The sequence below is a fragment of the Lagopus leucura genome, unplaced genomic scaffold (genome assembly GCF_019238085.1).
Source record: "Lagopus leucura isolate 7727_CA_CO unplaced genomic scaffold, USGS_WTPT01 Super-Scaffold_100004, whole genome shotgun sequence".
NCBI classification, from domain to species: Eukaryota; Metazoa; Chordata; class Aves; order Galliformes; family Phasianidae; genus Lagopus; species Lagopus leucura.
In genome coordinates this window covers 25064980-25081031 of record NW_024962264.1, presented here as the reverse complement: position 1 = coordinate 25081031, position 16052 = coordinate 25064980, and the positions used below count along the sequence as shown (strand labels likewise).

The 16052-nt window shown below is 55.5% G+C and overlaps 2 protein-coding genes across 2 annotated transcripts; both read right to left on the bottom strand.

Annotated features, from left to right (window-relative positions):
• Positions 1-3233: 3233 nt before the first annotated feature.
• On the bottom strand, positions 3234-6970 carry FGF5 (fibroblast growth factor 5). Its single transcript, XM_042871743.1, has 3 exons — positions 6845-6970; positions 5118-5221; positions 3234-3672 (listed from the first exon to the last, which is right to left on the bottom strand). The coding sequence occupies exons 1-3, from the start codon at positions 6915-6917 to the stop codon at positions 3325-3327; spliced, it is 525 nt and encodes a 174-aa protein (XP_042727677.1). The 5' UTR covers positions 6918-6970; the 3' UTR covers positions 3234-3324.
• A 3966-nt stretch (positions 6971-10936) lies between these two features.
• On the bottom strand, positions 10937-12820 carry PRDM8 (PR/SET domain 8). The gene is made up of 3 exons (XM_042871801.1): positions 12600-12820; positions 12299-12521; positions 10937-12162 (listed from the first exon to the last, which is right to left on the bottom strand). Exons 1-3 carry the CDS (start codon positions 12810-12812, stop codon positions 10937-10939), a joined length of 1662 nt encoding a protein of 553 aa, XP_042727735.1. The 5' UTR covers positions 12813-12820.
• Between the last annotated feature and the right edge of the window lie 3232 nt (positions 12821-16052).

Sequence of the window (16052 nt, the reverse complement as noted above, 5' to 3'; positions counted from 1 at the left end):
GCTGGCTCATGAGAAGCTTGCCATCCACCAGTACCCTCGAGTCCTTTTTGGCTGCACTCTATCCTTACATCCTCCAGCTTGCACTGATAGTGAGGGTTACCACAACCCACATGCAATACCTGGCACTTAGCTTTATTGAACCCCATGAGGTTCACCTGGGCTCACTGCTTGAGCCTGTCCATATCTCTCTGGATGGCATTCTCTCCCTCAGGCACGTCAACTGCACCACACAGCTTGGATTCACCTGTAAACTTGCTGAGTGCAATTGATCCAAAGAAAATCCACAAATACTCTTCTGACTGGGCTGAGAAAGAGCCATCCTGGAGGGGTCTCATCTTCCAGACCTGCAGGCATCACATGCACTGCTCTGCTTTCTCCATGCTGGAGGTATGGTATCCATCAGGCAGGGCATGTTCAAGAACACTAGGATTGGACTGAAGAAAAGAAGAAATATGTATCAAATGGGAGAAGGGAAACTTCAAGAATCATATTGAAGTGTTGCAGAAAAAGTGTAGTCTTGACCATACAGAGAATGAAATAGAGCATAACAGACTACAGCAAAGGATAATATTGGCTTGAAAGAATTATGAAGTTGCTGATTTCTGACCTACACAAAGAAAACATAGCAAATCATACTGACAGCTAAAATGTGGATTCTTATCTCTATGGATGATTCAGCCCAAGTGAGGTAAATGAGGTGTCAGAAGGAAATGAGGAGGACTGAGGTTCTGAGAGGAAAACACCTCACATCCATGTCCCATCCCTTTAAAACAAACACATTACAGCCTGTAATCAAATTAGGAGACCTTTAAGCAACAAAAACGTTACCTTCTGGCATTACCAAAGTTCCACATTGGTGTTATCTGCAGCCAGTGGTGGCACCCAGAGCCCTGCTCTTTCTCAGCAAGTCCACACATGATGTCAGGGCACAAAGTGCACCATCTCCAAAAACTTGGGCTTTTTTTCCTCCTCTTCCCTTTGCTTTCTGCAGCCCTTGCAGATATAAAGAGGTTTCAGCCATTCACTGGGCAAAGCAGCGTGGGGGGAGCAGTGAGCAGCACTGGATGTGGCAAGCAGCTGATGGGACAGCACTGAATACAGCAGCAGTTGGTGCTGCAGCAGCCCCAAATCCACGCTCCGTTAGCACTAGGCACAGCTCAATCCTCTTCCCCATTCTGGTTCAGCACAGGGCCAACACATCTTTTCTGCAGCCAACAGAGGAGTAGAGTGGATTTCCTCCAGGAATCTTCACAGTAAAGTGACTGCTGCTTTGGGATCTGCAGACAAAGCACACTCCAGGCAGCTAGAGGGCATTACTCCATGAGCTCCTCAGCCAAAAGGGAAGCAGTCAGGATAAATATTCCTGTACAGAATAAGAACAGGAACTTTCTCCACAAGGCTGTTTCCACCCCTTTCCATTAAAATTTAAAATAACCTGCTTAGGAACCTTAGGGAACCTGCTTTGGCAGGGGGGGTTGGTCTCAATCTCTAGAGGTCCTTTCCAACCCCTACAATTCTGTGATTCTGTGAAACCCTGTGGAGGAAATCTGGGTGTCTTTTTTTGTTTTGTTTTGTTTTTTGTTTGTTTGTTTGTTTTGCATACTTAAAAACAAACAAAAAACCTCTCATATTACTTTCTGATCATCAGTGGTACCTTACTCTGGGTGCCTAAGAAAAGCTCTTAAAGCCTGGTGAAATCTACTTGGGTTCAACAAAGGAGCCCCATGTTGTCACTTACGAAGAGGGTGGTGAGGCACTAACACAGGTTACACAGAGAGGTATTGGAAGCCCCGTCCCTGGAAACACTCAAGCTGGAGATGTTTTGAGCACCTGATGTCACTGTAGGTTCCCTAATCATTGCAGGGGAATTGAGACAGACAGCCTTTAAGGATCCTTCCCAACTCAAATGATTCTATAGTTCTACAATTTAAGTTACTGCTATGACTTCAGTGTTACTTTGCTTGATCTTCATACTAACTTAGAACCTTACCCAAAAGAAAAAAGTTTACTGATGATTTCCCCTTAAGTAAGTTGCATTGTTTCACAGCACGCCAGTCTGTTTTCTCCTTGGACATGCCTCCAAAGCCAATGGCTGCTCCCATCACCCAGAACTCCTTCCCGTGATCCATTCTCTATTTATTTGTAACACTTTCCTAACAGTTACCGTAGAGCAGTGAAAAAAATTGAGAGAACATTTTGTGAAATTGGTCAAAATGGTGTCAGCCAGAAGAATGTTGTGAATTGTGCTATCTTAATGCTACTAATTGAAACTTAACATCAGTAAGCCCAGGAAGTAAGCTTAGTTTTAACAGCATGCTCAGTCACAACTTGGTCAAGTGTCTCAGGGGCAGCCATATGCCAGGAGCAGACCTAGAAGACACCAAAACAGGAGCAGTGTGAACATTGTAGCTCTCTTCTGGCTGTATACTGTTTTTCTCTCACCCAGCACTCTAATGGATTATGAAGGCTTCTGTAAGCATCAAAGTTGATGTCAATGTTCAACACAACATAAAGCTCTGCACAGCTCCTGTGCTCACATAGGACTTATTGAGGGAAGTCACATCCTACAAGGAACAGCAGTGGTTCTCCTAGGTAGAAATAAACACATTCATGCCACTTCACACATTCATCGAGGCAGTGGTGTGGGATTTCTTCTTATGATTTAGACATTGTTTTGTTCCTATTAGTTCTGATAGCAGCTCTTCTACTCAAAATGTGTCTGTAAAGTTAAAGCCAGTGACAGCACAGAGTACCTCATGGATGTCACGGCTGTGTTGGGTTGCGTTTGCCCTGCAGGCCTCCTCTCCAACATGGAAGGCTGCAATCTGAAATCAGTATCTGTCAATGTTAAGAATTAACACAAGATATCACATCTCTCAGATCGAGTTCATAAGATGTCCACCCAGCAGCAGCCAGAGTTCTGTTAGCACGGCGAACTCAGGATGCAACGAGAGATGGCTCAGAGGGACTCATCTGGGAAAACTTAGGAGAAGCTGTATGACCTCAGACAGTCCAGATTTTTTGTGAACTTCTGGTGTGTCCTACATCTTGTTGCTCATATATACAAATACACATGGAAGACATGTGAGGAGCGCTGAGGTCCATGGTTTGCTCAGCCCAGAGGACTGTCACGATAGCACTGTGACAACGCAATGCTCAGCCAACTCCGGACAGGAGAGGGAAGGTGTCACGGTCCCACGGAGGTTCCACAGCAAAATACCATCAGCAGCTGAACTGTGGGTCCCATCTCTGCCAACAGACGTCCTTGCCACGTCCATCCCAGCATCACCCTACCCAGCAGCCCTTCAGTGTCCTGAGGAGCCACTACCCAAAGCGGAACTTAAGCCGGTAGCGGCCAGGACCGGGGCTGTGCCGTGACGTGGCCATCTTCTTGGGCGGCGGTGGTGGTGGGGGTGGCGGCTTCTTCTCAGGGCGGGCGACGGTGAAAGCCAGCTGGGATGGAGGGGGCTGCCGGAAGCGGGGCAAGAAGTGTGTGGAGACATGCTGGGGACGGGCACGAGGGCTGCAACCCCTCTTGGCCTTGCCCCGCTTGTTGAGGGCCACATACCACTGGCGGCCAGAGCGCTGCCCATGGTGCACGGCCGAGGCATAGGTGTTGTAGCTGTTCTCCTGGAAGCGCTCACGGAACTGGCACTCAGCAGTGAAGCGCGCCTGCAAGCAGAGACAGAAATTAGCTGGGGAGCTGCCCACACCCACACCCACTGCCCATAGCACAGTGCTTGTTCTCCCAAACTGTTGCTCTGAAACTGGTGAGGGATGCACGGGGAACATCCTGGAGTCCAGCAAACCTCCACCATTCCTAATACCTCCCTGTGCAAACTGGGACTCTGGAGGAAAATCCTTCCCCAGAACTGGGATCGTGTTGCAGTATACTTACCCAGCAGATTTTTCCCTGTGTAACACCTGGAATCAAATCTTCCAGTCTCTGCCTGGAAGACAAACCATCCCACTGATTTCCTTGTGCTTTCCTGCCTTTTTTTTTTTTAAATGCACTTGAAGTGCTGCATCTCCACCTCCCTGCTCACCTCTCTCTGCCACATGGCACCCCGGCTGATAGGTTTAGGGCTGACCAAAGCTCCTGGAAAGATGTAGACCCACAGAGCTACTCTCAGAGCAGCTCCAGGCCTGCGGGCATAGCTGTACCACAGTGCAGCACCGTGGCACCGCAGCGGCTCCGCATCAAAGCATGGCTGTGAGTGACGGGCACAGAGCTTGCTTTGTGCATTGGGCCATGAAATAACTTTATCCCGCCAAGGCCAGGAGGAACAACAGATGCAGGCTTTGCATTATCGGTGTTATCAGCCTGGCCATCCTCAGGCGTTTGGGTCAAGTTTCTACAAATTGATGGCTTTCATCAGAGGAAGGCACCATGTCTCTCTCCAAGGATGCTCCTGCAACATGGATCTGACACACACAGACTGAGGCTGAGTTCCTTGCTGCATTTTCATAGAAGCATAGATTGATTTGAATTGGAAGGGATCCTTAAAGAGTATCCAGTCCAACTCCCCTGCAATGAGCAGGGACCTCCAACGTCAGGTAACCACAGCCCCTCCAGACTGACCTTCAATGTCTCCAGGGGCTTCCAACACCTTTCTGGGCAACCTCTCTCTCTGGGGGCCTCAACACCCATACTGTAAAAAACTTCTTACGTCCAATTTAAGATTTTTCTCTTTTAGTTTGAAACCATTTCCCCTTGTCTTATCACCCTGCTAAAGAGTCTACCCCCTTTCTCCTTATAACCCTCCCTTAGACACTGAAAGGCCTTTGTTTTGCCCGCTCCTGCTCTGCCCATTTTCCTTATTTCCCCCACACACAGCCATCATATCTCTCCCAGACCCACCCTGCTTAGACACAGCAAAGCACTCAACCTCTGGGCATCCCCAGGAGACATGCCCCCATAGAACTCAGTGCAGAGCAGCACTGAGAGTGTGTGAACCTCACTTGATGGCCCTGTGGGCTTGGGTAGCCCCAGCACATCACCAACGCTCGTGTTGCAGCATCACCAACACAGGGCAGGCACCTACATGCCCCAAACACCAGAGTGCACACAGTTGTTGCAGCACCGGTACTGTGCTGTACACACTGGGAATACTCACACTTGCGTGGAGTTTTCCTTTCTTTGACATAGCTAGAAATTTGTTGCTGAAAACTCCTCGGATTCCAACGATCCCCTGAGAGACAGCAAAGATTTCCAGAACGCCTAGGACGACAGAAAGCTCAGAATAAATCACATTTCTTTTTGCATCAGCGTGACAAAAATAAAGCAGAAATCTCACGGCTGCATTTCTCCAGCAAAAGGCCCCGCTCCTCAGCAACCGCCTCTGCGCGGCTCTGCTGCTCCTGTGTCCCCAGCAAGCGGCATGACGCTGCGGCTGTGGGGTTTGGTTTATTCCTCTCCTTATTTCCCAGCCGGTTCCTCGAGCCCGCGGGGGACAAGCTGGGGACGGAGGATGCTCTACACACGGCTTGGGCCAGTGCCGACAGATCGCAGATTCGGGAAGCCCTATTTCCCCCCCGAATTTCTCACCTGTTCTCAAGCAGGTTTGTCCCCACCCCAGCCCCGGGAGCCGCGGTTCAGAGGACGGTTTAGGACAGAGAGAGCTCCCAACCGGAGAAACCTTTCTGCTTCCGTGTGGCCAGCTGCCACGGCCCCGACCTCCAAAACGCGGGCAGGAAGGGGCCCCGGCCCCGGCACTCACTGAGCGGGCTGGCGGCGTGCGCGCCGTCCACGCGGCCGTCGGGGTGCAGCTGCAGGTGGAAGCCGATGCCCACCCGGCAGTACAGCCGGCCCCGCCGTCGGCCCGGGCCCGCCGCCGTCAGGGAAGAGGGAGAGGAGGACGAGGAGGAGGAAGGCGCGGAGTGTCCCCCGCCGGGCAGCCGCTCCCTCCGGCCGCGAGCGGGCAGGGCGAGGAGGAGGAGGAGAAAGAGGAAGGCCGGGCGCATGCCGCCGGCGGGAGGAGGAGAAGGAGGAGGAAGGGCGGGAGGAGGGCTCGGCATCCCGCTCCGCCACCCGGCACCGGCGGGAGGGGGCCGCCCCCGCCGCTGGCAGCCCGGGGGGGGCCGCACCTGTGCTGGGCCGAGCAGTTCCCGGCGGTGCGGGGCGCGGCTCTGCCTCGGGTTACGGCGGGCCCCCCCCAGGGCCGCCGGGCCGGCAGAGATTGGGTTGCAGCCTCGCCGGGAGATGACAGCCAGCAGCTGCGGGGAAGGAGCCGGGGCCGACCCCTCCCGTTTGTGGGGCCCCGGGGCTGAACACGGAGCCGGGGGAGAGGGGGTGGCAGCGGCAGCATCCCTCATCCCCAGTGGCCCCGAATGCCATCCCACCTCTTACCCCTACTCCTGCTTCATCGCTGCCCCCACACCCCATGGCAATGGTCTCCCCAGACACACCCCCCATTCCCCCACCTCCTATCCTCCCTCTGCACCCCCAAAGCCTCTGGAGAAGCCCTCCCCTTCATTCATCCCATACCCTTCTGTGTGCCCCACCAGCACCAGAAAATCCCACTGCGGGGCCATCGGGGGGGGGGGGGGGGGGGGGGGGGGGCCCGGGGGTCCCAGGGGTCAGATTCACAGGAAGCACCGTAGGTGACCTTCAGCTGTGAGGAAGAGGAAGATCACGGGAGGAGAGGGGGGAACAACACATGCTTGAGGGTGGCATGCATAGTCCTGCATCCGTATCTCTATATATACTTGTGTCTATAAATAGAATCATAAGTATATATACACACATGCACAAATATATAAGCAGGCAGACACACAAATACGCATGTTACATCCATCTCTATACGTACAGAAGTAGAACTGCCCCTATACTTAGAGGCCATACCTGCAGGAGGGTTGGGCTGCTCAGAAGACTCTTCCTTTTTTGCCATTGCAGCACTCAGACCAGTGAGACCCATTCGTTCCTCTCATCCACAATGGGATGTGAGGCTGTTGGGGATTGGTGCGTGCTCATGGGGCATCCATGGCCTGGAGGATGATTTACCCTTGCGAGGTCCATGCAGCAGGGAGAGGGAAAAAAAAGAAAAAAAAAATAGATAGAAGAAGGTGGCTTGATTCTAAATAAATAACAAACCCTAATAGCCCACTTCCTGCAATAATCCAATTTAATTGCCTGTGGCAGTTGCAGCCCTTACACACACACAGCAGCGGCCTCTGAAGGCTGCAGCTGAAGTGCTGCTGCTGCCTGAATTATTCAAGGCTTGGTTACAGAGCAAACTGCCAGTAGACAGAAAGATCCTTATGGACTCAGTCCCTACATGCCCCATCCATGAGGATTCCGTATCTGTGGGCTCTATCTTTGCCTCTCTCATCCCTAGAGGTCCATCTCTAACCCATTCTTGGTCATCCAGTTCTCATAAGCCCCACCCCTGGTGGTCCTAATGCACTGGGAGCACTGAAGAGTGCCTGCGTACCCCACAGCTATGCCACCATCAGGACTTCAACGAGACACAATGACCCCAATGGACACAGACAAGGACAAAGACCCGAGCAAAACCCAGAGCAGTGCTTACATAAGGAAATAAACGTTCCAGAAGTCCTAAAGGTGCAAAGGAGCCCCCGTTGCACACTAGACATATTTCCCAGCTGCTATCAGAGTGTCACCGTGATTGATAGAAGCTCTGCAGGGATCGTCCCCTCTGCAAGTGAGGCTCTGTGATTTCGGCCACAAAACAGAGAAACTAGAAAAGACGGGGGGAGGAGGAGGGGAAACGACACAAGAACAAAACACAGCACATAAAGTGGAGAGTACTGCACGTCACCAGCAAAGCCGTCTACTCCCCTATAATCTCTCTAGGAGCAGCTCCACCTGAGCTCCAGGGGATGCCCAGGGCTGAGCCACCGCCGCCCCGCTAGGTGGCACTGCGCACCCGTGCACGGGCTCCAACAGACCCCAAAGCATTAACCTTCCCCCCCCCCCCATTCTCCCCCAAAAATATCCCTCCACCATCCCTCAAAATCCCTTAAATTTCCCCCAGATTATGCCCTAAACACCCCTCCCCCCCGAGCAATAGGAGCGCCATCGCTTTGGGCGGAGTTGCTCTCATTGGGATGCAATGAAGTGGTGATTAAAGTGTAATGAAGTGCAGGTGTGTGCGTGTGGGTATGGTGGGGGGGGAAGTTTGGGGGACAGCTCTTTGAGAGGAGGTTTTCATTGTGAAGTGCTGCGCTGGGGGATGAGAGGGAGTGGGGTTAGTGCAACTTTGTGAGGGGGGAGTGGAGGATGGAGGTGATGGGAATATGGAGCGGACTGTGCGGAGGGGGAAAGAAGAAAAAGAAAAAGGGTTGGGGGGGAAGAAAAGGGAAGAAATGAAGAAAAAAGAAGGCGAAGAAAGAAAGAAGGAGAAAGAAAATGCAGTCTGGGGAAGAAAAATAAAAGAGAAAAGTGGGGGAAATAAATAAATAAAGGAGTACTCAGAGCCTCAAAAGCACTGCGCTGCAGAACACGGGGTGCAAACGGTGCTCCCCACGCCGGATGCACAGTGCCCAATATTGTCCCCAGGATCGTGGGAGCTCTACGGCGGCGTTCACATCTCACTCATGTCCCCCTTACAGAACTCGCCCCCACGGACGAGTGCTTCTCGGGGCTGGTGATAAGGGCACGGTGTGGGTCCCAGCCTCCCCTCTTCCCCCAAAGACGCGGGCAAGGCCGCACCCGGGGGCTGAGCCCCAGCGCCACTCGAACCGTGCGTGGGACCAGGAGCGCTGCGGGGCTTCAGGTGGCATCGGCCAGGGAGTGGCACTGTGTCGGGAATGGGGTATGGTGAGGGGAAGGGGAATGGGAGAAGAGAAAATTGAAAAAGGAAAGGGGAATGGGAAAACAAACAAATAAACAAATGGAATAGGTAAAGGGGAAAGGGAATGGGAGAAGAAAATGGAAGAAGGGAATGGGAAAAGAAATGGAAGAGGTAAAGGGGGAAAAGGAATGGGAAAAGGAAATGGGAGAAAAGAATGGGAAGGGAAGTGGGAAAGGAAAGGAAAAAATGAATGGGAAAAGGAAATGGGGAAAACGAAAAAAAAAAAGGATAATGGGGTGGGAAAAAGGAGTGGGAAAAGCGAAAGAAAAGGAAAATTGAGAGGGAAAATGGAATATGAAAAGCGGGGTGGGGGGGGGGGAAGGAAAATTGAATGGAAAAAGGCAATGGGAAAAGCGAAAAAGAAATAAAATTGAATGGGAAAAGGGAATGGGAAAAGTGGGGAAAAAAGGGGGAGAAATTGAAAGAGAAAAGTCGGGGGAAAGGGAAGGGAGAAAGGAAGGGGGAAAATACAATGGGAAAATGGGAAAGGGACACGGGGGAACAGAAAGGGAAAAGGAAAAGGAGAAAGGGAAAGGAAAAAGGAGAAAGTGGAAAACGGGAAGAAGTAAAAAAGGAGAACGGGGGAAAAGGAGAAAGGGAAAGATGGAAAAGGGAAAGGGAAAAGGGAAGCAAAAAAGGAGTGCGGGAACAGAGTAGAAAAGACCGAAAAGGGAAAGGAAAATAAAAGAGAAAGAAAGAAGGACGAAGAAAAGAAGGAGGGAAGGGAGGGCAAAAGAGGAAAGGGAGGAATGGAGAAAAGGGAAAGGGACGGAGGTGCGGAGGGGCGCGGAGCGAGGCGGGGGGCGCGGACGGGCCGTCCCCGCGGCCCCACGGAGTAACTGCGGCTGCGTTGCAGAAAATAAATCATTTATTGTCAAAGCACCCAGCGCACCCAGATAGACTATAAAGTTTAATAAATCTTTTCGGGGGGTTGGGCGGGCCGGGCCGGGCGGGGGCATGAAAAGAAACACGAAACTACCGAGACTCCATCATTCACGGGCACATGTCACACGCGGGCGGGCGGCGGGGACGGGGCGGGAGGGAACGGAGCGCGGAGCCCCCAGCGCGGAGCTCGGAGCCCCGGAGCGGGGAGGGCTGGGGGGGTCCCGTCCGCCGTCCGCCGTCCGCCGTCCGCCGCCGCCGCAGCCCCGCCCGGAGCTCCGTATCTAAAATAAAACCTTTACCCTGACATAGAATTATTCTTACATCTAAACCATAAGTGCTTCATAATTTAAGTAGAAACGTATGACAAATGCATCAATATGTTGCAATATATGACATTTCAAAAAATGTACTTTAAGTCATTTGCTTTCCTTTTTTTTTTTTTCTTTTTCCCGGTTTTTTTTTCCTTTTTTTTTTCCCCGCCTTTTTTCTTTTTCCTTCTTCTCTTCTTTTGCCGTTTTTCTTTTTCCTCTCTTTATAATCTTCGTCCTCTTTTTGCCTTTTGAGTCCACTTTTCTCTTTTCTTTTTTCTCCACTTTCTCCATTTTTTCTTTTTTCTGTTTTTCTCAATTTCCTCAAATTCTCTCATTTCCTCCATTTCCTCGGTGTCTTTTTCTCATTTTTTCTTTCTTCGTCACTTACGTCCATTTTTCTTCGTTATTTCCTTTTTTTTTATATTCTCCACTTTTCTCCCATTTTTCTCCATTTTTCCATTTTATCAATTTTCTGCATTTTTTTTCGATCTTTTATCCGTGTTTCTCCATTTTTTTCCATTCTTTCCATTTTCTCTGTTTTACTCTATTTTCTCAATTCCTCCCCGTTTTCCCCATTTTCCTCCGTTTTCTCACTTCTCTCAACTCTATCCCTTTGGTCCATTTTCTCACTCTTGTCCATTTCTCTCTCTCCCTCTTTTTTATTTATTTTTTTATTTTATTGGTCCGTGTTTTCAAATGCTCCCAAATTTCTTTTCTCTCCGTTTTCTTCCGTTTTTTCCCCAATTTTCTCAATCTTTTCCTTTTCTCCATTTTTACCGTTTTCTCAATTTTTCTCTTTTTTTTTTTTTTCTCCGTTTTCTCCATTTTCCCCTTCTCAAATTCTCTCCGTTCTCTTCCTTTTCTCCATTGCTCTCCAATTTTTCCCCCCGTCCCCTCACCCCCTACCCCCCTGCCGCCCCGCCGCTAGTTGTGCGAGGTCATGTGGCGGGAGAGGTGGTGCCGCTCGCGGAAGGACTCGTTGCAGATGGGGCACTTGAGCTTCTCCTCGCGACGCCGCTTCACCAGCGGCTCCAGCGCGTACTCCTTCTTGTGGTGCGAGCGCATGTGGTACACCAGGTCCGACGTCATGCGGAAAGACGCGTTGCACTTGGCGCACCAGTTCTGCGCCGGGAGGCACAGCGACGCGAACGACGGCGGCAGCAGCGTCAGCGCGGACGGCAGCTGCAGCTGGAGGGGCCCCACCGCGGCCGCGGAGCTCTTGGGCCAGAAGGCGGTAGCGTAGAGGAAGGGGCTTTGCTTGGCTCCCGCCCCGCCGCCCGCTCCCTCCTTGGCGGCCAGCTCTGCTGCGTACAGGCGGCCGGCGGAGGGGCCGTCGGGGCACGGTTCTCCCAGAGCGCCCAGCTTGGGGCCGAGCGGCAGCGGCGGGAAGCAGCGGGCGGGCTGCGAGAACGCGCTTTTCCGCTCCTCCGCCCCGACGGCTCCCGCCGCCCCGAGCTGCGGCACCGAGCTGAACGCGCTACCCCGCGTCGCCGCCCCGTTTCCACCGCCTCCTCCGGAGCGGGGGCACAGCGCCGGCTCCCCCCCTCCGCCCGCCGTCGGGGCCGCGGGCGAGGAGCGCTCTGGGCCGTCCTCGGGGGCTGCGTCGGGCTCGGGGCCGCGCGCCGCCTTCTTCACCTCGACGAAGGCGCTGCGCTTTGCCTCGCCCGTCTCGGGGCTGGGAGGCGCGAAAAGGCGACCGCTCTCCTCGGGGCCGCAGTAGGAACCGGCGGCGCGGAACTGCTGCTGCGGGGCGCACACCGGCTCCTCCTTGGGGGCCGCCGGCAGCCCCGGGCGCTCCGTCGGGAAGCGGCTCCGAGCCTCCTCCTCGGGGTACCGTCGCTTGGTCCCTCCGCCCGCACCTTCGGGGGGAACGTCAGGGCGGCGCGGGGGATTCTCCAGCTCCCGGGCCAGGTTGTGGAAGTCCGTGGAGGGCTTGGCCGCCCCCCCAGCTCCGCCGTCCGGGAAGGGGTGAGGAAGAGGCTTGGGGAACTTGGCGGGCTCCGGCTCCTTGGCGGCTGCCTCCTTGCCGTCGGGGGGACCGCCGTTGGTTCCGTGCAGCCGCTTGGGGCAGCGGAAGCGCAGGTGGGCGGCGAAGGGCAGCTCGAACTGGAAGCGCTGTCCGCACTCAGGGCAGGAGAACGGCGGCGACCCTGTGCGGGACACGGGGAAGGGGACGCGCGCTCAGCCCCGGGCTGCTCAGAGCCGCCTTCGGGGAAGGGCACCCCGCACCCACCGCCCGGCCCCTTCCCCTTTTTTGGGGGGGGGGGGATTTTGGGGGGCACCCACCGTCGGGACCCCGCGCGGGGCCGAGTAGCAGCAGCTCGGCGAGCTCCTTGCCGTACCACACCAGCAGCTCCTCGTCCTTGGCGATGCGGCGCAGGGAGCGGTAGAAGAGCTGCCCGCTCTTCACGTAGGCCTCCAGGTTCTGCTCCTGCCGCTCGCGGGCTGCCTGCACCAGCCGCAGCCACATCAGCCCCTCCGCAGAGCCGTTGGCCGCCGACGTGTCCACCTGCAAAGGGCCGAATGTCCGTCGGAGGTTCCCCAGGGGCCGTGGGGCCGCTCCGCCCGCCCCGTCGGCGGCTCTTACCCGGAAGATGTAGGGCACGGTGCGCTTGTCGGTGGATTTGAGGGCGATGAAGGCGATGCTGTCGTAGAGAGACGTGTGGCTCAGCACGCACGGCCCGAAGATGGCATTCTCCGGGATGTCGCAGGTGGTGTAGACGCTGGTGAAAATGTCCGTCAGGCACTGCTGCACCGCTTTGGCCTCCCCGTCCCACGGCCCCCGCGGGGCGTCCTCCATGGCTGCGGGCGGGGGGAGGGTGGGGAGAACAAACAAACACACACACAAAAAAAGCCACACACACACACAAAAAAAAGAAATTATAGCTATTTGTAGAAGTAGAAATCAGAAGGAAAAATGCGAGTCATCACGCTGCGAAAAAAAAATAAAAATCAAATAAAAATCACAAAAAATGAAATGATGGATGTTTACAGAGATGTAAATCAGAAGGAAAAATGAGAGAAAAAATCATCGCGGTGGGGAAAAAAAGGGCTCCGCGCGGGGGATGCGGCCGCCGCCGGGGTTGTGTGGGTTCGGATGGGGAGCGTGGCCCGGCCCGGAGGGTTCGGAGAGTGGCATTGTGGCTGACGGCAGCCACCTCCCGCTCCGAGAGGGAGCGTCTGGCTGCGCATTACCATAATCCAGCACTTTCCCTCCGAGATGTAATTCAAAGCAGAGAGCGGAGGTAATTCTTTTTACCCCGACACTCGCTCCGCAGAGCAGCCCCGCTGCCCGCGCGGGGTCGGGCGGTGCGGGATCCCACCCTGCGCTGTTCTCCCGTGGAGCCCTCTTCCTCCTGACCCGCTCCTCTGAATTCCTCCCTCCCCACCTCCACCGAACGGACCCCCGCGAACCGCCCGCTCCGGAGCAGAGCGACCCGGCCCCGCTTCCCGGGGACACCGCTGCCACATCCCCCCGCGGAGCGGCGGAGGGTGTCCGGTCCCCCGCGGGATCGGGAACCGGGAGGGGGCCGCTCCCTGTGCCCCCCCTCCTCCGCCGTCGTTGCGGAGCTGCCCGGCCCCATCGCGCCGACCTCCGCAAACGAAAGCTGCGGCGGCAGGCGGCCCCCGCCGAACTTTCCCCCCGCCGCCTCCCGCTCTCCCCCGGCCCCGCGCAGCCCCCGGCTCCCCGTGGCCGCCCTTTGTCCGGGGCCGGCTCCGGGCATTGTTCCCTCCGCCACTCACCGGGGGCGGCGGGGCCGCGCTCCACGCCCGGCGCTGGCACAAAGGCGGCCGCCGGCTCCGTGCCCCCCGCTCAGCGCCGCTCCATGGCCCGGCCGAGTGCGCTCCGCGCCGCGCAGATGGACGCGGCGCAGTGAGTGAGTGGCACGCAGACACACACTTTTTGTTTGCCGCACATAATCTGCCCAATGACGCGTGACAGCCCACGTCCCCTCCCTTTAACCCCTTCGGGGGACGCCCGCTCGCCGCCCGTCCGCCCGCACGGCCCTCACCTGGCAGCGCGCGGGGACCCCCCGAAGCTTCGGGACCCGACGGCCGCCCCCGGGGGGCAACGGGGCCGCCACCGCTGGGACGGAACCACCGCCGCGACAGAGTCGCTGCGGGGACGGAGCCACAGCCGCGGGGACGAAGCCACCGCCGGGGCGGCCCCGACGGCGCTGCTGCCCCCGCGCACCGGGATTAAGGACGGATGGGGGGGTGAGGGATGGATGCGGGATGAGGGTTGGATGCAGGATGAGGGATGCATGCGGGATGCGGCCGCTCCGTGGCTGCGGAAGGGTTCTCCCGCATGGAGAGCTTTCTCCGCTTCAGTCCTTACCGCCGTCATTTCGGACCCGCGATGGATTTAAAAAATATAAAGTAAAAATGGAAATAAAAAGGCGAAAGTAAACAAAAGGCGGCACAAAGCCCCTTCCAAAGGGGAGCGGAGCGCTGGGTGCAATCAGAGAGTGGCGGGTGCGGGGCTTTCACATTCACTTATCCGCCGCGTAATTACGATTTTCCCTGCATTAGGATTAAGGGCTGCCCGTAATGTGCTTTCAACATTTATCTTATTAATTCCACAAACCCAGCGGCTCCTCAACGGGGATTGCTATAACATTGCCGATACGCGGCAATTTACAGATGTTTCGGAGGTGCGCGGTTTTTGCGTTACATATTTTTCTTCTCTTTTTTTTATTCTTTCCCTTTCTGATCTTCAGCCCCCGCTGCTTGGCACGCAGCGCCCGACCCGCTGCCATGCACCGGGGAGCAGAGAACTGAATCATCCTTTTTCTTTGCCACAGTTTGAAGGGGCACCGCAGAAGTAGTAGTGCCCGAACCGCTGCAGCATTGCCACGGCGGCCACCAGCACCGGGCTCGGAACAGAACTGCGCGGAATTTTGAGGTGTTTTGGGGCATTTCGAGGCATCTTCGCTCCCCCCCTTATCCCTCCCCACTGCTTTTAGGTTCGCGTTTTCCTGTGTGCTGAGGAAGGTATCTTTGGGAATACTTCATCATAGCGTCTTCCGAGAGCCTCATGCATTATCCAAGGGAAAATTTCTGCGTGCAGAACCGCGGCCCCGACGGGGCGGCCCGACCCACCCTCCGAACGGTGGTGAGGCCAAAAGCAAAGAATGGAACAAGCTCTGAGCTCCGCGGTCCTGTTCCCTGACCCGGAGCTGCCACCTCACCTTGGCACCCCCGGAATCATTGACAAATATTCACATCTGCGCTCAGCACCGCAGTTTTTTCTCTTCTGTGAGCACTGAGCTGAAGGATGAAGGGTGCACGCAGTCCCTCCCTAGCCCTCACCATTCTACAGCTCAGCTCCCTGCCCTCTATTCACTGCTACCTGGTTTTGGCTTCCCATAAGTGCACAACGCAAAGAGATGGGGCCCAGGGCCGCACCCCATTTTCACTGCAACGTATCACCCCAGCACCCAGAGGCTCCCCTTCTCCTCTGGGGGTGAAGACAGAGGGGCAGACAGAGGATTGGACAGAGTGGTGTGGAGGATTCCAGCAGGGATGGAGCCCACAACTCCCCAAGATTGATTTCCCTCCGTCATAAATCTCAGCCCGCTGTCCCCCTGCCCACCCAAGCATGATGAAGCCCTTTTCCATCGAGTATTCAGCACCGGAGCAGCACAGCCCGCCCGGCCCGCAGCCATCTGCTGCTCCGGGAGCGGAGAACAGCGGCCACAGAGAAAGGGCCGCGCTGTCCGGACCGCTCCGGGACAAACGGCAGCGCTGAATAGCGGCCGCAGCCTCTGCTTCGCTCCGTGCCTATGGAGACGGAGGAAGAAAAGGAGCATTATAGCGATGCGACAATTGTAACACGAGCAAAAGAAGAGGCACCCAAAGGGCAGCGCTGCGGCGGCGGAGGGCCCCGGGTGGAAGGGTACTGCCGGGTTTATAGAGACTTTCACTGCTTTTCGATCGGGAGCCAAAGAGTCCGGGGACAACCCCCGAGCAGCGGTCGCGGCATGCAGGTGACGACTTTTCGGGCTTTGTGGCGTTTCTCCCCAATTCCTCCCCCCCC